A 21,065-nucleotide genomic window follows, 5' to 3' on the forward strand; every position below is an offset into this window, starting at 1 on the left:
AATGAAGTGTTTACCTGCCATTATCTCCCTTGGCTCAGTAGCAGTGTCTGGTACAACAGAAATTTGCACTGTTCAGAAAGAGCAGTGAGACCTGACAGTGTGTTTGTTCACGAGGAGGCCTTGAGTGGGATTCCTCCTTCACAAGCCCATCTCTGCTGCCCTGGAGATGCCCGATGGATGCCAACTAAGGCTCCATAGGCCCTGGCAGAGAGGGTGTTGTACCTTTCTGAGGAAGGGTGAGGGATACTTTGGAGGAGAGAGTCCCCCCACTGCACTCCCACTTATTTTTCCTGTGACCACTTCCCTATCTGAAGATGGGTTTCATGTTTTCTGAATGAAGAATTCCTGGCATCTTGTCTGTGGGCCTGACCATGCACATTGCTCCAGAAACAAACCAACTTTTTTCAAAACAGCCACTGGGAACCCCCATGGGTCCCCATGCTTTGCTATCAAAAAAAAAAAAAGAAACTTTAAAAAGTGCATAATACATTAGCATGATTTAGAAATCAAACTATGTAAACTATCTCAAAATAATACAGTGAAAAGTTTTATCAACACCCTGTTGCAGTCTACCCTGATTTCTCCCTGCCCACCTCAGGTTGCACTGTTTTATTTTATTTTATTCTATTTATTTATTTTTTATTTTTATTTTATTTTTTGAGATGGAGTCTCACTCTGTCACCCAGGCTGGAATGCAGTGGAGCAATCTCGGCTCGCTGTAACCTCTACCTCCTGGGTTTAAGCTATTCTCCTGCCTCAGCCTCCCAAGTAGCTGGGACTACAGGTGTGCGCCACCATGCCTGGCTAATTTTTGTATTTTTAGTAGAGATGGGGTTTCGCCATGTTGATCAGTCTGGTCACATACTCCTGACCTCAGGTGATCTGCCTGCCTCGGCCTTCTAAAGCGCTGGGATTACAGGCGTGAGCACCGCGCCCAACCCCTGGCTGCACTTTTATTGGTTTCTTGGATACACTTTCAGTGTTTCTTTTTGCCATAACAAGCAAATGTGAGTCTATATCCTCTTTCTCTCCTTTTTCATACAAAAGGAGGACTCCCATATCCACCCTCTGCACCATCTGCTCATGGAGGCTCCTCGCGCTTTAGTTCGCTTTTGCACAAGTCAGTTGTGTCCTGGTTTGTGGCTGTGGGATGCATGAGATGTGCTTCCTTTTTTTCAGCCCCAGTGGATCACCTGCATTTGCCGCCCACCCCGCCAAGCAGTCACGGCAGCGACTCGGAAGGCAGCCTGAGTCCCAACCCATGCCTGCACCCCTTCAGCCTGCCTCAAACCCACAGCCCCTCCAGAGCCACACCCCGGGCCCCCTCCGCCCTCTCCAGCTCCCCTCTCCTCACGGCTCCTCATGTAAGTATGCATGGGCGCTCCCAGACCAAAGGGAACCCTCTCCATTTATTCCCATGGGGCTTTATCCAGAGCAGGACCATGCAAGGCTGCTTGTTTTTCTTTACTTTCGTCAAGAAGTTTCTGTTTAATGGCGAAAGTCATGATATGGTCAAGAGTGATGTCAGCCCTAAAGAAACTTTTTTTTTTCATTTTTTTTAATTGCATTTTAGGTTTTGGGGTACATGTGAAGAACATGCAATATTGTTGCATAGGTACACACATGGCAGTGTGATTTGCTGCCTTCCCCCCATCACCTATATCTGGCATTTCTCCCCATGCTACCTCTCCCCAACTCCCCACCCCCGCCATCCCTCCCCTATTTCCCCCCGACAGACCCCAGTGTGTGATGCTCCCCTCCCTGTGTCCACAGGTGGGTGTTGAACAATAAGAAACTTTTTAAGAACTGTCCATACTGCTCACCTTGCTACCATCATTCTCTTGGTTTTCACATGTACTCTTCCAGTTTTTATTCATATGTTTATTTTACAGAACTGTAGACATGAGGAATACAAATTTTGGGTTTTTCTCCTCAAAGTTCTGTCATAAATATTTGCATTTATTTGATGGTCCTTGTGGCCTATGTCATAGTAAATGCCTTTTATGTTTTAAATAAGCAATTTTTGGTGAATTAAAATTTACTCTGAGATTAAATTCTTTGATGCCTAGAGGTCAAAAACAGTTTAAGCCTTTTTGTGTATCATATGACTCTAAATCCAGAAACTCAGATCAGACATCAAGAGCCATCGTCCATCCCTCACATAAACGAGGACACCGTAATAAAGAAGAATATGTCATTAACTTCTTATTGTTCTAGGGGTGAATTGATTTCTATGAAATTAAAAAAATTACAATCAGCTTTTTTGAATTTACAGTATCACAACGAGCAAATTTAAATGAAATGAGATGTTTAAAACTTTTGTAAGAACCATCCATCCATTAACATAACTTAGAAATTTTGGATTGATTCAGTCCCTGAAAGTTTTAGATCTGTAACCACATTCTTATATTTCGCCGTTACTGAGGACAAGGGAATTCACATTTCCACACTTTCTTCACCTTTTCAACTTGAACCTGACTTCACTCCTTGGATGATTAGAATAGTTTGTGTCTTATATACCTATGTGTACTGCTATGATCAGTCCATCCTACATGTTTATGGAGGAACTCTTCCCCATGTCAGACCATCTTGTGTTTGCCTATTACCTGTTGGCACCAAGCCCTGACACCTTTACTCATTAGCAGGTGCCCAACCCTCCGCTGCTTCAAGAATTCCTTACCCACACTAGGCAGAGTGGCATCTTCAGTGACTTTTCACTGCCTTTTGCTTAGAATGCCCTCCTCTCTCTTATGTAAATCATCCCCTTTCTTTCGGGAGGCCCAATTGAGTCTCATCTCCTGCCCTAAACCCTTCCTGATCATATAACTCATAGCAGTGTTCTCTTACTTCAGATTTTTAGTGCACCTTTAGCTAATGTATTAGTCTGTTTACACACTGCTGATAAAGACATACCCGAGACTGGGCAATTTACAAAAGAAAGAGGTTTAATTGGACTACAGTTCCACATGGCTGGGAGGCCTCACAATCATGGTGGAAGGCAAGGAGGAGCAAGTCATGTCTTACATGGATGGCAGCAGGCAAAAAGAGAGCTTGTGCAGGGCAGGCTCTTAAAACCATCAGATCTTGTGAGACCCATTCACTATCACAAGAACATTGTGGGAAAGACCCACCCCCACTAAGTTCAGTCATCTCCCACTGGGTCTCTCCTACAACTCATGGGAATTATGGGAGCTGTAAGATGAGATTTGAGTGGGGACACAGAGCCAAACCATATCAGCTAAGATTACATTTTAGCATTTAATTACTCTTATCTTTTCACGGGTATCAATTTAGTCTCACAGTCTTGATCACAAGCTACTTGAGAGATAGAGTTTGTTTTGAGTCCTCCCTGGCATTTAGTATAGAGCTAAAATGCAATAGGGATTCTGTTTGATTAATTATAAGCATGACATTCTACTGTGGGTTCCATGAGATGGGATACTGTTCTTGCCTTCATTGCTGATGGATAATCTAAGACCACTAAAGCCAGAGGCTTCTGTGAAAAGAGCCTGCAGGTGTGTCCCTGGGTGCTCTCTAAAAGTAGAGGAGAGAAGTGACTCCTGGTGTGTAGAGAGCACCTTATAAAATTGCATTTTTCAGAAGGAGAATAACAAAACTTCCACAAAGCAGGGCTGCAAATGAATCCTTCATCACTCCAAGGCCCGAAATCTCTAGGGATGTGGGAAATTACTTCTCTACTTTTTCTTTTCATGTTTTAGTGAGTGGGGTGGTTCCTGGGAAATAATGGGTGGAAGCTTCTTTATTCTTTCCCTTGAATTATAATCCGTAGGTTATAACACTCACATGGGAGTATCTTCCCCATCTTCCTGTGCCCTTCAAAATACCCATCTGTCACCTAAAGCAGACAGGGCATCCTTGTCTCGGAGCCTCTGTAAGACATTGTAAGATTCTCCTCACCCCATTGGGAGGTGATTCTTCAGTGGTCCCAGTTCTTCTTTTTTTTTTTGACCCTTTTCTGCTCCTTGATCTGCACAGAAACTGCAGGGATCAGGCCCTCTGGTTCTGACAGAGGAGGAGAAGAGGACCCTGATCGCTGAGGGCTATCCCATCCCTACCAAATTGCCCCTGACAAAATCAGAGGAGAAGGCCCTGAAGAAAATTCGGAGGAAGATCAAGAATAAGGTGAGTCCTTCAAATCCAGGCACTTCTGGAGCAGAGACACAAGCAGAATCGAGTCAACATGCCCTTCCCTGCCTTCCCAATGGCCAGCACTAACCCATCCTGTGATGGAGATCAGGGCCTAGCCCTTCCCTTCTCTAGGCCCTGGGAGGACCACCCTCACCACTTACCACTCTCTTCCTCCAGCCCATCCCATTCCTCCTGAGGCCAGCAGACTCCCAAATCAATGTCTACATCGTTGGTACCCATGATGATACATTCAGGGGTGGGAGGAAGCTATTATAACTTCCCCGTTAGGGAAATTATATGATTTAATTTATAAATAAAATATCATAAAATATTTTATTTATAAATATAATAAAATATTTTAATTTATAAATATAATAAAATGGTTTTATAAAAAATTAAATAAGTAAAAGCTGAGATTTAAAAAAATAAACCTAAATTGCAGGAAAAATGCAATTTAGGTTTATTTTTTAAATCCCAGCCTTTTATTTATTTTACTTTTATTTTTATTTTTATCCTGCCTCAGCCTCCCGAGTAGCTGGAACTACAGGCATGTGCCACCATGCCCGACTAATTTTTGTATTTTTGGTAAAGACAGGGTTTCACTATGTTGGCCAGGTTGGTTTTGAACTCCTGACCTCATGATCCACCCACCTTGGCCTCCCAAAATGCTAGGATTACAAGCATGAGTCACTGTGCCCAGCAATCTCAGCCTTTTAAATTTTGGGTTTATGATATATACAATAGTTTCCTCTAGTAGACCTATGTATATGTATTTTATACATCTATGTATATAATACAGCATATATATGTGTCATATATATAAAGTACAAATACACTGAGAGCGCTTGGTTAATTTTTTTTTCTTGGTAGGGTTTTGTGATTACAAAACTTCTGCAGTGTGCTAGTCTATATTTGGACTCAGTAATCTCCTTGCCCTAGGCCCTTCAGTGCTGAACAGGGCTAAAGAAAACCAGGGGCATGGCTGAGGCACAGGCCTATCAGGAGGGAGGGGGCAAAGGGAGAAGGAAGACAAGAGCTTAGTGTCACTCTATCCATGCGCAGAACCAGCAGCGAGTTGATGTATGACCAAGCCCAAGCTGTCTTATTTTATAGATGTAGTTCAGGAGGTGCAGGAGTTCAACTCATTTATCTGAGACCACACTGATGGTTGGTGAGCCACATGTTCTGGTCTGGTTCCTCCGTGTCCACTTTTTTTCTTTTTTCTTTTTCTTTTTTTGATAACGCAGTCTCACTCTGTCACCCAGGCTGGAGTACAGTGGCGTGATTTTGGCCCACTGCAGTCTCTGCCTCCCAAGTTCAAGAGATTCTCCTACCTCAGTCTCCCGAGCACCTGGGACTACGGACACACGCCACCATGCCTGGCTAATTTTTTTGCATTTTTAATGGAGATGGGTTTTCACCATGCTGGCCAGGCTGGTCTGGAACTCCTGACCTCAAGTGATCCGCCCACTGTGGCATCCCAAAGTGTTGGGATTACAGGTGGGAGCCACTGCACCTGGCCACTCAGTGTCCATTTTACTGGGGGCCTAGTTTGTAGGAAAATAGGTGTGGGTTTGGCAGCTGGAAACCCAGGAGGACAGAACAGGTGACTAGTCGACGAACCAGCAGCTTAAACAAATGGCAAGCAGCTTGCAGAAGTGAGGAGGACTTAGGTGACTTCTGTGCTAACTATCTCCCGTCTTAACTGGCTTACTTATAGAGCTGGAAATTAATCCTGTTCCCCCCACCCCTCTCTCTCAGATTTCTGCCCAGGAGAGTAGGAGAAAGAAGAAAGAATACATGGACAGCCTGGAGAAAAAGTAAGTCTGCTGACAAGCTGTTGTGTTTATGGAGTAGTATGCACAGAGAAATGTGAGTGTGCGGCGAAGCTGGGAGAAGCAGTTAAATTCCCCTTTCAGGCTGCCTTGGAAACCCGGTGGTTTATCAGCTATATTTTTTCTGCCACCTAGTGGTTATTTGGAGGAGACGTCTATACAGTAATAAGGAAAAAAGTCATAGTGTCGTAGTAGGCGTTTGAATCACACCGTTTCCAGCCAAGGATCTCGAGTCTTCCTTTCAAACAAATACCAATATTAACATTCCTGCACGTTGCTGGAACTCCTAGGAGGAGGAGCCCTGTTTTAGCTGAAAGGATCAGTGCCACTTCCTCGGCTCCCTCTGGCCACACCCCCTCATGCTCTAGAGAGGGCACACAGGGAAAGAAGGAAAGAAGTCAGGTTGGCAGCCTTTATTTCCAGCCACTCTAATTCATGCCCTATGTGAGTGAATTTTTGGAAAAACACTTGAAGGCAATCTTTTGAAAAGTCTGTAATAACAGGCGGGCTATTAGAAAAAGGTGAATTGAAAAAGGTGAATTAAGAAAAAGACAGTTTTGTCTTAGCCCTGGAAGTTAGTTCTTCAGTGAACAAACCCAGATCTTTTTAAGATGGGCATGAGTCCCCAAGCCCAGAAATGAACTTCATGTGAATCTGGGGAAAGGAGTGGCTGGTGGTTCCTGGCTGTTTCTGGAAGTTACTATGGAAAGTTTAGTGCTTCTATCACCTGACTTTAATACTGGTAATGCAGTATAGTCAGCTCTCCATATCTGGGGGTCCAGCACTCTCAGATTCAACCAACCATGGGTTGAAAAGATTCATAAAAGAACCTCAATAGTCTGGGTGTGTTGGATCACTCTTGTAATCCAACAATCCAAGGAGAGAGGATTGCTGGAGCTCAAGAGTTCAAGACAAGCCTGGGTAACATAGCCAGAGTCCATCTCTACAAACAAATTTAAAAAATTAGCCAGGCCTGGTGGTGCATGTCTGTGGTCCCAGCTATTCAGGAGGCTGAGGGAGGAGAATCACTTGAGCCCAAGAGGTTGAGGCTGCAGTGAGCTGTGATGGTGCCACTGCACTCTGGCCTTGACGATAGCGTGAGACTCTGTCTCGAGAAACCAAAAACAAAACAAAACAGCTCAATTAAAAAAAACCACTACAACAATAAAAGTTAATACAACTACAAATACAAGATAACACATATTTACATAGTATTAACACTGGGTTTGGTATTATAAGTAACCTGGAGATGATGCATGTATACTGGAGGATATGTAAAGGTTATATACAAATACGACACCATTTTCTATCAGGGACTGGGGCATCTGCAGATTTTAGTATCCTTGGGGAGTTCTGGAACTAATCCCCCCGGAATGCCGTGGGATGACTGTGGTCCCATGCTGTCCCACCATTTTCTATGGGCATCCAGGGTCAAGATGTTTCTATGGAAATCTCTTTACTGTCTCTTTTGGGCATGCGTGCCCCAGCACCGGGATTCCTTGTCCGGGGTTCTTGTCCCCCCTCTTGCCCCATCCCTTGCTGTCTCTTCACTTCTTATCAGTCCTGGTAAGACTGCAGCCGGGAGTATCCAGATTACTGTAGAACAGGGGGAGAAGTGTGATGGGCGTTGCGCACACTAGGGAGGAGGTGACAGGAAAGAAGGCTGCAACACCCTAAAAGAGGTTCGTATTTTGTACCATCTCTATTCCTCTTTCATTATTATTATTCAGGCACTTGTCACTCAGCTCCCTCTTTTTTTTTTTTTTTTACAAGGAGTCTCACTCTGTCACCCAGGCTGGAGTGCAGTGGCATGCTCTCGGTTCACTGCAATCTCGGCTTCCTGGGTTCAAGCGATTCTCCTGCCTCAGCCTCCCGAGTTGTTAGGATTACAGGCACACACCACCATGGCCGGCTAATTTTTTGTATTTTAGCTTCACCATGTTGGTCAGGATGGTCTCGATTTCCTGACCTCGTGATCTGCCCACCTCAGCCTCCCAAAATGCTGGGATTACAGGTGTGAGCCACCTAGACCAGCACTTTTTTTTTTTTTTTTTTGAGAAGGAGTCTCACTCAGTCACCCAGGCTGGAATGCTGTGGTGTGATCTCGGCTCACTGCAACCTCTGCCTCCCAGGTTCAAGTGATTCTCCTGCCTCAGCCTCCTGAGTAGCTGAGATTCCAGACAGACACCACCATGCCCAGCTAATTTTTACATTTTTAGTAGAGATGGGGTTTCACCATGTTGGTCTCGAGCTCCTGACCTCAAGTGATCTACCCGCCTCAGCTTCCCAAAGTGCTGGGATTACAGGCATGAGCCACCGCACCCAGCCCCAGCTACCTCTATTTTTTGTTAAGTCTCTTAATCTTTCCATTCTTTCCCACACCTCTGTGGAGTAGCAGATCCCCTCCCCTCCTTTTCCTCATCCTCACCTACCCCCACCATAGCTCCTGGCTTAGTGTTTGCTCCAGGGCTATTCATTTTCTTCTTTCTCTTTCCTTCGTAGAGTGGAATCTTGTTCAACTGAGAACCTGGAACTTCGGAAGAAGGTAGAGGTTCTAGAGAACACTAACAGGTAAGTGTCAATGGAGTGGCAGTCCACAGCACTGCCAAAATGGAAGGTGAGGAAGGGAGGGGATAGAATCCAGAACCAGAGACAGCAGAAAAGTGGAGGAAGTCACAGTGAAAGCGCAGTTGTGCTGAGATGCTCAGCATAGCCAAACTCCACCCACCCACTCCTGCTACACACACACGCGCACACACACACACACACGTGCTACTCTCACGCACACACACACACACAAACACATATGCACACATACTCTCATAGTCACATCCACTATACACATAGGTGCACAATTGTGCACACACACACACACATGTACACATACATGCATATTCTTTACTTTTCCTAAATGATATAGGATTGAAGAAGAAGCTGATCATGACAAGGACTATTGCCAGGGAGTTAAAAAAGAGGCTTAGAGGAGAATAAGGTCAACAAGTCTGATTCTCCTGAAAATGACATCAAAATTTAGAGGTAAACAAGAAGGCACTGGCCACTTCATTGTAATCCAGTTTTAGTAACAAATGATACTTATTAGTTTAAAAAAAGAGAAAATCATTGTTTTTAAATTAGTTTTTAAAAATTAGTTTATTAATTGCATTTCAAACCCATTTAAAATAATAATTGCACCAAGTTGATAAATTCTTCCAGCACTTGCTGTGCCAAGCGCTGTTTTAAGCACTTTACAGCTATGAACTCATTTAAACCTATGAGGTGGCATTATTATGATTATCATTATATGGAGGAGATAACCGAGGTCCAAGGTCACACAGTAAATGCAAAAGCTGCATTTGAACCCAGGCAGTCTGGCTCTGGAGTCTTTATATGGGAGGAGTATATGGAGATTTATGCCTGGGTCATATACAAGACAAAAGGGTGAAGGTGAGGTTAAGAAACTGGCTTTTTGGGAGTTTCATCCAGAACGGATGTGTTCGTGTGCTCACACGATGCGTACCTGTCTGTGACAATGATTTCTTAGTCAGAGAATCCTGTCACCCTGAGTGTTAGAGAGCCAACTAATTCAGCAGAGAAAAATGGACTCACTGGGTAGACAAAAATTTAATCAGATTAAGGGTCAGCGTTAATGCCCAATGACAATTGTGTGAATATTAAGGGATCAGTTTAAATCTCTTTGCATGTTATTTGATAATAACAAATGAATTTAATTCCCATGTCCTGATTCTTCATGGTTTGTTGCTCAAAAAGCAGGCCAATACACACAGAAGCTAAAACTACCGTCAGTGGGATCCCACTGCAATTTCCTCCGCTTTTCTGGAAACCTGTGCTCAGATAGCACTCAGGAACAGTTCACCCCAAGCGCTCTGTCAGACAGACGGCCCAAAGGGAGGAGGTGCCACCAGCCTAGCGTGGCATTCCCTTGGTCTTGTGAGGCAAGGGAGCTGGTTTCGCTGCTCGCCCTTGGCCATTAGTCTCCTGAGCCTTGCTCTTTTTTTTTTTTTTTATCTCCACTTTCACTCCCCTGCGGGGATTGCCTGGGGCGGCTCTGGTTCTCTGGGTACCGCTCCTCCTGCCAGCACTGTATCCTTGTCTTTAGCATCCTGAGCAGATAGGCGTTCCCGCACCCATCCTGGCAGTTGTTCCCGCAGAAGCCCCACGTTCATGGGTGGGTGGGGCACATCCTGGCCAGGAACTGGTGGAAAAGGGAAGAGCAATCTGTCAAAGACCACCTTGGAGTTTGTGTTGTTTCGTCCTCTGCAGGCTGTCAGGCCTCCCCTTGGCCACATGGGGGCAGCAGAGGCACAGCAGGGATGTGTTGGGGCGAAGTGGGGGTGGGTGAGGGAGAAGGACCTACCGGCCACCTTTCCTGGGAAGAGTCTCCCCTCCCCTCCCCTCCCCTCTCCTGGTAGACTGTGTTGATTGATCCCTTCCCTTCCTTTTCTCCTTCCCTCTTTCCCTCCATCCTTCCACATTTTTATTTTTGTTTGCTTGTCTGAATCAGATATCCAAATGTTGTACAGGACCGAGCACAGAAAGTCAACCCCAAGACAAAAGTATGCCAAATTGCAGGGTATTTATTGCCGGTGGCCACGGAGGACTCGCGTCTCTCCAACCCATGGCCCCCAAAGGAGAGTGTCAAGACCCCTTTATACCCGTAAAAATCACCTTGGGCATGAGGGAGAGGGGCGGGGGGCAGCGGTGAGGGGGTTCCGGACATCCCAGTGGATTCCTGGACGAAGATGGGGTGAGGGGCTCCGGACATTCTGGTGCATTCCTGGGCGAAGATGGGGTGAGGGGCTCCAGACATTCTGAGGGCCAGGGGCCCTTTTTGACATTCTGGTTGTTACTTAAGTGATTCACAAAAGTCAAGATTAGCATTTGTTTACACATTGTCTGGGTAAGGTGGCGATTATAATCCTTTATTGCTCATTCACATTTGGGTTATAGAGAGCAGTTTAAACAGAGAGCCGAGGTATGGTTGAGGTATGCAGTTTTATGGGGCTTTTTACCATGTCACACAAATAAGGTCCATGTGTTCAAACTGTCTGCTATGTCCGTTACATACCTCTTTGTAAGTTCTCTTGCATGCCTCTGCTTGTTATTTAGTAAAGACTGCGTCAGTTGTCCTATAGAGCCTTCCGTGGTCTCGGTGTACTTATGATATCCTTGCGGTGTGTGTTAGCACAGTCCTACGCCCACTGCAGACTCTACTTGGTTTGGTTTTGGTTTTGGGTAAGAAGTCTTCATAGTTTCCACTACACGCTTCCCTCAGAAGGAACATAAAAATCTGTTATTTGGTCCTCAACAATTTATAGTTATTGCTAGAGAGATCAATACATTAGGGGTTTGAAAGTAGCTTTATAGAATTCAGTCATTTCTCCTCCAGTTATTAGCAGAATATTTTCCTAAAGCAAGACTCTTCATCGTTAATGAACATGAGTGTGCAGGTAACTCCAGGAGATGCTGATTTCATTGTGTTTGGATATCTACCAGCAGAGGGATTGCTGGGTCATATGGTGGTTCCATTTTTAATGTTTTGAGGAACCTCCACACTGTTTTTCATAATGGTTTCATTAACTTACATTCCCACCAACAGTGCGAAAGGGTTCCCTTTTCTCCGCACCCTTGCCAACCCTTGTCACGTTTTGTCCTTTTTTAATGATTCTGCTAACAGAGGTGATGTCACGTGGGGTTTTAATATGCATTTCTCTGAGGACTAGTGGCAGTAAGCACCTTTTCACATACGAGTTGGCCATTTTTATGTCTTCTTTAGAGAAGTGTCTATTCAGGTTCTTTGCCCATTTTTAAAAATTGGGATTTTTAATTTTGCAATTGAGTTGCATGGGTTCCTTATATATTTTGAATATTAACCCCTCATGGTTTATATGGTTTGCAAACATTTTCTCTCAGTCCCTGGGCTGCCTTTTCATTTTGTTAATGTTTTTGTTGTTGTGCAGACGCTTTTTAGTTTCATATAGTTCTACTTGTTTATCGTATGTTTCAGACTTCAGGAAGATACACACATAATATGTGCCCCTTGTAAAAATAATTTAGAAAAAAGAAAAACTAGAATCCTTTCATTCAGAGGTGTCTTTATGTTTTGGAATATTTTATGTGCATGTATTTATATTGTGCATACTTCTTTGTTAAGAACTGTTTCCACATAACGAAACACAGTGGACATATTCTCATACATTTTTACCGGATCTTTGACTCACCATTAAAAATATTCTACCTTGGCCGGGCAGTGGCTCATGCCTATAATTCCCACACTTTGGGAGGCCGAGGTGGGTGGATCACCTGAGGTCAGAAGTTCGAGACCAGCCTGACCAACATGGTGAAACCCTGTCTCTACTAAAAATACAAAAAATTAGCCAGGCCTGGTGGCAGATGCCTATAATCCCAGCTACTCAAGAGGTTAAGGCAGGAGAATCACTTGAACCTGGGAGGTGGAGGTTGCAGTGAGCCGAGATCGTGCCATTGCACTCCAGCCTGGGCCACAGAGCTAGCCTCCTTCTCAAATAATAATAATAATCTAGCTCATGCTATTAGGATCCGAGCCTTCCCTTGCCAGGGTGATATTACTGAATGTGACCAGGGCTAGCCTAGCCACCTGTTAAAGCAGGGAACGTTTTTTTCTGTTTGTTTATGTATTTCATTGTCAGCGTTATTAAGGTATAATTGACAAAATTACATGTTTTTACAGTATACAATTTAACGATTTGCTGTATGTGTGTGAAATGATTATCACAATCAGGCTAATTAACACATCTGTCACTTCACATAGTTACTTTTTTTCTTTTTCTTTTTGATGCACATACTTAAGAGCTACTCTCTTACCACATTTCAAGTATATCATATGGTATTTTAAATTATAGTCACCATACTGTAAGAAGATCCTCAGAATGTATTTACCTTATAACTGAAAGTTTGTTCTTTGACCAATTCCCCTACTCCCAGCCCCTGGTGACCACCTTTCTATTCTCTTGTTTCTTTGAGTTTGAATTAAAAATTTTTTTTTTAGATGTAAGTGATATCAAATACTTGTCTTTGTCTGGCTTATTTTACTTGCAAAGAGGGCAAGTTTGTTGATGTTCTTCCCTCCTTGGCCTCCTTCCCTTGACTCTCAGGAGCCCAATGGCTCCTTCCATTTCTTCTGCCTCTCCTCGTGGACTACACGTTTATGGTAGTAATAGCTGGCAATGGATTTGTCTATGATCTTCCCACAGATAATTGTAGCAGGGACTTCCTAAGGTCATAATATTTAAGACCAGTAGCTTTTAATGTATTTTGACTTGAGAGGGAAAGAAATAAAAGCAGGGCTGCTGCCGCTGAAACAGGGGAAATGGACCTGGAGTTCCTCTAACTGCTCTTCCCCCTTTGTCTCTTGCCAAGGCCTCGGTGGTACTCAGAGAACACCACACTAACCAAAATGAGTATGATGTGAGCATTGGCGGTGCCCTGCTCTAGGGCCAGCCATGGGGGGCTGGTGATTGGGGTGCTGGGCAAGGGAAGACTTTGAGATCCTTTACTCCCATTGCCCCGTGCAGGTGATCAGTGTTTGAGCTGTGTGCAGGGCTGGGGGGCTGAGGAATGCATACCTGTGTGTGTGTTCCTGTCGATGCTTCTCATATTATCATCCGTCAGAGAGCAGTTGGACAGAGTAGAACCACTTTGGCCCCTGTAATCTCAGCACTTTGGGAGGTTGAGGTGGGCAGATCACGAGGTCAAGAGATCGAGACCATCCTGGCCAACATGGTGAAACCCCGTCTTTACTAAAATACAAAAATTAGCTGGGAGGGTGGCGTGTGCCTGTAGTCCCAGTTACTCGGGAGGCTGAGGCAGGAGAATCACTTGAAGCAGGAGGCAGAGTTTACAGTGAGCCGAGATCGCGCCACTGCACTCCAGCCTGGTGACAGAGTGAGACTCTGTCTCAAAAACAAAAACAAAACTACAAAAAAACAACAGAAGTAGAACAATTTTGATAAGTGAACAGGATCCCGGGTCACCAGACATGGAGGGTGCAGAGGCCTTGGGGGCCATTTTTTCATATGGCATAGCATGGCAAAGAATGTGAGTAGCTGTTTCATCATTGACCAAATGAAAGAAAATGATACCTCTTTACTTTTTACCACCCCATACGATACCCCACAGGGGACTTTCCCATTTATCCAGATGAAAATGTGTGCTCAGATTATGAGTCAGTCTGGTTTGTTTTTTTTTTTTTTTTTTTTTTTTTTTTTTTTTTTTTTTTTTTTTTTTGTACTGGACCCAGCAGCAGCCACTTAGCCTGTTATTGATTTCTAGGTGAAAAGACCTTTTATCTGAGCTATGGAAACTGGAAGAGGACAGGCCTGGGAGGGGACGATGAGGAAGTCCTCTTCATCTTTCTTCATCTTTTCTCTCGGAGCCTCTCAGAACAGAGCTGAAGTCGTGTGAAAGCACCCTCACACTTCCTTTGCTGAGGTGATGCGCTAATTGCATGCTATCAGGAAACGTGTAAGAGGGGAGTGAGATGGTGTCCCAGGGGGCCCTTCTTCCTGTGCTCCATCAAGAATTAGATTTTCACTTTCCGGTGTTTGGGCAGTGCCCGTGTGTGGCTGCTGGAGAATTCTTCCAGCTTATCTGGGCGAATGCATCTCTATAAGCCATAAGCTCTCTGGATGGCCCCACCCTGGTCTCATCCCTGAGAAATCTTGTCATTTTTTTCCCCACTGGTATGGTTTTCTTCTGCACGAGTAATGTGCATACACTGCCCGGCCCTGAGTTTCAGGTGTTTTTGTCTCAGTTTGCTCTATTTATTCCTTATTTTGTTCTCAGGCTTCTTTTGGGCTGTGAGCAACAGCCTTTCTCCTTGAGCATGGATTTGTAGCATCATAGGAGCTTAGACTTGAAATACACCTTAGATATCGTTGTATTGAACTGCTCATTACTTCATTTTACAGAAGGAGAAACTGAGGCCCAGTGGGGTTAAAGTTCAGCTCAACGTTTAGAGGTAGAATGGGGATGAGAACTCAGTCCCTTAACTTTTGAACTGGCTCTTACTTTGGTTTTTCTTGCTGCTGTGCCTCTTGCTCCTTCAAGGACCTTGCCCCAGCAAGAGCCAACTTTAGACCCGGACACATGGGCCCTTGATTTGGGCCCATTGTTTTAGAGGGCCCTGTGCTGGCTCTCCTTAGCCACATCCCCCTCCACGGGATGTGTAGTTGGCAGGGCCAAAGGGACGCATCCATCTGGAGCTCTCATCCTAGCCCTCTAGAACTTACCCTGCTACCTGGGATCCTGGAATTCCCTGTCCAAAGGTCTTAGTTCATTTCCAGGGCCTATGTGGACTTCTACCCAAAATCTGTTCTCTGAAGGGCAAACCTGGTGACCAGCAGGCTTGCTGGTAGACAATGGGGTAGACAGAGACAGCTCTTTGTGAGAGATACATCTGGAGTTTGAACCAGGGCTGGTGTGTGCATGACATCCTTCACAATATATCAGGTCTGGGATTCAATTTAGGCTTATTTATAGAAGACATGAGATTCCTGGGTCAGAGACAAAGGACTTTATTGCTCAGCAGGCAGTGTGAACAGCAGCATATATGTATCGGTTCTCCTTGTCCCCAGGTGCCAGGACAGATCCAGGTAGATGCTGTGCTCTTAGTGGGGATTATGTCACAGCTAAGGAACCTTGAGCTTGGAGAATCCACTGCTTTTATAGCAAGCAATCAATAAGCCTACTTCTTGCCCAGAGAGAGACATTACCTCATCTGTCCAGGTTCCCACCTTCATAACAACCTTGAGAAGTGGCCCATCATAAAAGAGCGGTGAGAACCTTTCCATCTTGGCATCCCCAGCAGAATGTGTAGAACACAAGAAGACCCAGGAGACTGTCTCTCTCCAATGGTGTGGATCAGGCTGAGGCCTGGGGTAATTCTGCTTCTACTACCACATTTTGGCAAGCAGTCCTGGGAAGTCCAAGAATTCTAGTTCAAACCTGGCCATAGAGGGAGCTGGAAGGAGCGGGTGTTGGGTTGCTTGGCTTGGAGTAAGACAAGGAGGAACCTTACGATGTGTGACATGTGGGCTTCGTTTTTTTTTTTTTTTTTTTTTTTTTGAGACAAAGTCTCGCCCAGGCTGGAGTGCAGTGGCGCCATCTGGGCTCACTGCAACCTCTACCTCCTGGGTTCAAGCGATTCTCCTGCCTCAGCCTCCTGAGTAGCTTGGATTACAGGTGCGCACCACCATGCCCAGCTAATTTTTTGTATCTTTAGTAGAGACAGGGTGTCACCATGTTGGCCAGGCTTGTCTCGAACTGCTGACCTCGTGATCCACCTGCCTTGGCCTCCCAAAGTGCTGGGGTTACAGGTGTGAGCCACTGCGCCTGGCCATGTGGTCTTCATTTGTACACTTCCCCCAGACCTCCCAGAAGTAAGGGACATGCTTGCCTGACATCTATCTCTATTGTTATCAGAAGTACGAATTCCTTAATCTTTCTCTTTGACCTTCCTCTTTGCGATAGCCTTCCTCTCTAACTCTACTTTTTCTTGTTCTTGAAAATCTCTATATGATTCCTGTGAAAGGTCTTTCCAGCCAAGTCTCCGGGTTTTGACTGGATTCTGGCTCTCCTGGTCTGTTTGTTTAACCCACACAGCTGTGTCTGTTTGCACTCATTTTGTGTATTTGTTCTCTACACACTATTATGGTTTTCTGTGTGTGGGCTCATCTCTTCTCTCTTAGACTGACAATAACTGGCTGAACCCACCCCCAGCTGCACACAGACAAGCTATATGAGGACTGATAAGTGACCCACGATACTCTACTGTACCCTTTTACTTTGGTTTAATTCACTCTTCATTTCTCCATTATCTCTAACTTCTGGTTGTGTGAAGAGTATGAACATTCTTTTCACGTGAAAGTGTTTCAAACTTCAAAGGATTATTGGGTACTAAACTAAGTTCCCCAGAGAGATTAGAAGGCATTTAGTGTAATTTAAAGTTCAAAATTCCACAGCCCCAATTTTTGTTCCTTGGCCAAGTTTTGTTCCTGGGCCAGTAGGTAATACAGCATTTCAGAAATGCCCTCTGGCTTCTGCAAAATAAAGAAGCCTCTTGTAGACTAGCAATTAGGAAGAAGAAGGAGAAAATTCATATGCTTTTTTTTTTTTTTTTTTTTTTTAGGCCACAGCTCCATGAACAACCTCCAAAGCGTAAATAAAAGGCCATAAACCTATAGGTATTTACTCAAAGTTTAGGAGTTTGAGCTGATATGGTTATCTTTTGTGTATGACATATTTAGTGTTTAAATGTGTTTGAGATTGTTCGTGATTTTCCTTAAATATCCTTATGAAATGTGTAGAACTTGTAATTATTGACATTGTATACCACCACCTCCCCTGCCCCCCACCTCACGACTTTGAGGTAGAGGTGTCAGCTGTAGGACACCTCTCCTCACCTCAGAACTTCCCAGTCAGTAACTCTAGATGACTCAGGTGGGCCAGGAAGGGATTCAGGTGGGATTTTGCCTTAGAAGGATGTGGATGCTCATCTCTTCCATCATGAGGCCACCTGATCTTCACTTGAGTTTTGTTTTTCTGACGTGGAATCTCGCTCTGTCACCCAGGCTGGAGTGCAGTGGCGTGATCTTGGCTCACTGCAACCTCCACCTTCCAGGTTCAAGTGATTCTTGTGCCTCAGCCTCCCAGGTAGCTGGGACTACAGGCACACGCCAGCACATCTGGCTAATATTTGTATTTTAGTAGAGACAGGGTTTTGCCATGTTGGCCAGGCTGGTCTTGAACTCCTGACCTCAAGTGATCTGCTCACCTTGCCTCCCAAAGTGCTGGGATTACAGGCGTGAGCCACTATGCCTGGCTAAGTTTTGTGGTTTGTGTGTGTGTGTCTCACTGTGTGTGTGTGTGTGTGTGCACATGCGTGCGCATGCATGAGTGTGCACTAGATAAGTGACACTCAGGCTTTTTTGATTGTACAATTATTTTACATTTTATGCAGTATAAATGGCACACCAGACATATCACATGAACATGTACGTATACATCATCCACCTAACTAATATGAATGCCTCACAAATTGATAGTTCTTTCCTGCAAACAATGCCCTCAATATTGTGTATTCTTTTTGATTCCATTTCATTAAAAACATACTCCAGTAACAACCCAAATTGATTTCACAAACCCATTAATGGTTTATGATTTGAAATTTGGAAATTACTGCTCTAGGTACTTCCCTAAGGCTGTGAAAAAATTCCTTCATCTCTCAAGGAGGCTGATTTACCCAAGGAATAGTTCACACACACACACACACATATGTGTACATACCCATACATGCATCTGCACGTACCATATTGCAGAGAGTTCCATTTCTGAGATTTGTTACAAGATTTGATGAAAGTATGTCTACAGGCAGGGCCTAATTCGAAGCTCCCAACACAGCAAGTAATTGGGAAGCACCACTTTTTTTTTTTTTTCCTGGTCCTGGTTTCTGACTCCAGTGGGAAACTGTTCCTGAATGTGCAAAGCCTAACATTCAATAACTGTATGACTGTTCTCATTCTTTCTTTCATAAATAAGGAAACACACACAAAAAGCAAAATTAAGCCAGATACAAAGAAAACATGAGACTGTTGATGCATTTCCCAGTTATTGTAAGATAGTGTCTCCCACTCTTGGATGCTTCTGAATGTTTTGCCCAATTTCCTTTGATGTGCCTCCCAAGATACAGGGTGATGGTTTATTTTGGGCAAGGCTGGCAGCTGCTTTCGACTGCTCTTTTGCAGGAACTGCATGAGGATAGCCACTGAGTTTATTTTTACATCTCACCACAGGACAAAATCCACGTTTTTCAATCAAGTGTTGGACACTCCAATTTAACAAGTTGTGAAAAATCTGTTGGCCCAGATAAACGTCTGCTAAGAGTATTCCGTTCTCTAAATTAAGATCTTGTTCCCGGAAGCCCAAGAGTTCATTAAGGCCATAATTAACCAGGATCGCTGATGATTTAAAATACAATAATAAAGAGGAAGTTTATACCGTGCTTCGAAGGCACCGTTGGATCTGTCCTGTGGTTGACTTTTTATAGCTGTATTTAAAAATAACTTTTCCATTTCATCTGCTGGCTGCCTTTTCTCCACCCAGCCCTTCATGTAAGTAGGGTGGGGGTGGTCATCCAGGCTCCCACTGCTGCAGGCAGTAACATCTGTCTCAGTGACATCAGAGAAGTGCCACATCATCTCAAACCAACATACCAGTTATGAGGTCACAGGCTTTCCCATGAAAGGGGCTGGCCTCATCTGTCATCAGTGAAAAGAGACAGCAAGCACTCTTCAAAGACGTATTTGCTTCAGGAAACCCAGAGGTACCCTGGGACAGGATATTCTCTTGTTACTCTGTTAGCTGAAGTGGTCAAGGGAATTCATCTGAGTAGCTGCATAAGCTCGGAACCTAACTTGATTAAAGGCACATAGCAGTCAGCCTCTGATTGAAACTCAGGTGTCTCTGCCTTTAGAGCCATTCCTCCTGTTCTGATATATATGCATCAGCTTAGCAATTCTAAAGGCATCTCATTTGCTTTTTTGGTTTTTGACAGAGGGACAGGTTTTATATTTTCCATTTTTCTAAATAAAGCCCAGCCTTGACTTCCTGTCACCTTAACTAGGCAAGGAGTACCGTTGATTCTTTTATCTGTTATCTGCATTTTGTCTTTGGTGTACCCAGAGAAAATGCCACACGATATTTATTTGCCCTGATGTTTTTATTTCTGTCATTGTTACTGAAATTTTGTTAGTATGCATCACCTTGCTATTGGAATGGGTTTTATTGTGGCTCTTCCGTCTGTGGCTTAGTCTCTTTTAATAGTAATATTTTCATATTTTGGCTGGGTATGGTGGCTCACACCTATAATCCCAGCACTTTGGGAGGCTGAGGCAGGTGGATCATCTGAGGTCAGGAGTTCGAGACCAGCCTGACCAACATGGAGAAACCCTGTCTCTACTAAAAATACAAAATTAGTCTGGGCATGGCGGCACATCCCTGTGTAATCCCAGCTACTCAGGTGACTGAGGCAGGAGAATTGCCTGAACCCGGGAGGTGGAAGTTGCAGTGAGCCAAGATCCTGCCATTGCACTCCAGCCTGGGCAACAAGAGCAAAACTCCATCTCAAAAAAAAAAAAAAGTAATATTTTCTTATTTAATGGTAAACATATCTCTCAGTTGGGCTGGTGTCAATATAATGTTAACATCAGTGGAGTTAAGAAAAAATGACTTAACTAAGATATCCTTTATTATGAATTTTAGTGGGTTATTGATTAGGACACCATGCTGTGCCATGTTGGAATGTACAGAAGCTATGGGATCAGATGGGTTTTGGTTTACATATCAGATCTTCTACTTATTAGTTACGTGACTTTGAGATGATTGCTTAGTATTTTAGTGTATGTAGTTCCTGGAACTCAAGTAGCAGGCATTCAATACTCTATCATTGTCCATTTTCTTTTTTTATGATGAAAGAAGTGTTTCTGTTGTGTGAACGTGCATGGATTTCCCAAACTGTATTGGATTGTAGAAGTCTGGATTTGGAGGATGACTGAGCGAATCCACTTCCCCCTGGTGAAGGACCTCGGTGTGTTGATGGCTGAGGCCTTGCTTGTGTTGTCATTTTCACCATCAGCTCCGTTTACTTTCTCCGGCGCCAGCAGGAGGAGCAATGGCAAACAGCACATTATTAGTCACTGTTGCACTTGCCACCAACATTTCCAACTAAAAATATGTATTTTAAACTACATGTTTGCTCATCTTAAAGAGTTAGATTATAAACTGTTAGAAATCAGGGACTATTAAACAACCATTTTCATTTGCAGTGGATTCAGAATATGATCGTCTTGAGTTTGGAAAGGATGTGTCCGTGAATGCCAAGCGAAATGCTGTGCAGTTAGGAAACACGAAGCCTTCCCTGCCTTCTCCAGCCATTCTTAAATGGTCCTTTTTCCAAAGCTGTAGCACTTTACACCTGCAACTGGGGAAAGTGGGATTCCAATTTGAGCCTAAGATATGCTGTCAGTG

General features: G+C 44.1%; 1 protein-coding gene and 1 long non-coding RNA gene across 3 annotated transcripts in view; one reads left to right on the forward strand and one right to left on the reverse strand.

The window, feature by feature from the left end:
- Positions 1-21,065, forward strand: part of CREB3L2 (cAMP responsive element binding protein 3 like 2) — a 138,760-nt gene that overhangs the window by 102,678 nt on the left and 15,017 nt on the right. For both annotated transcript variants that reach the window (XM_032275875.1, XM_032275876.1), the window contains exons 5-8: positions 1,180-1,364; positions 3,997-4,143; positions 5,911-5,969; positions 8,487-8,555. In XM_032275875.1, coding sequence (XP_032131766.1) covers positions 1,180-1,364; positions 3,997-4,143; positions 5,911-5,969; positions 8,487-8,555 — 460 coding nt within the window. The remainder of the gene's footprint in view (positions 1-1,179; positions 1,365-3,996; positions 4,144-5,910; positions 5,970-8,486; positions 8,556-21,065) is intronic.
- LOC116550110 lies at positions 7,194-8,487 on the reverse strand. The gene is made up of 2 exons (XR_004268223.1): positions 8,413-8,487; positions 7,194-7,580 (listed from the first exon to the last, which is right to left on the reverse strand). It is a non-coding gene; the product is annotated as an uncharacterized LOC116550110 (long non-coding RNA).

This window comes from Sapajus apella, unplaced genomic scaffold, assembly GCF_009761245.1.
Source record: "Sapajus apella isolate SASKATOON/1434 unplaced genomic scaffold, GSC_monkey_1.0 scaffold7, whole genome shotgun sequence".
NCBI classification, from domain to species: Eukaryota; Metazoa; Chordata; class Mammalia; order Primates; family Cebidae; genus Sapajus; species Sapajus apella.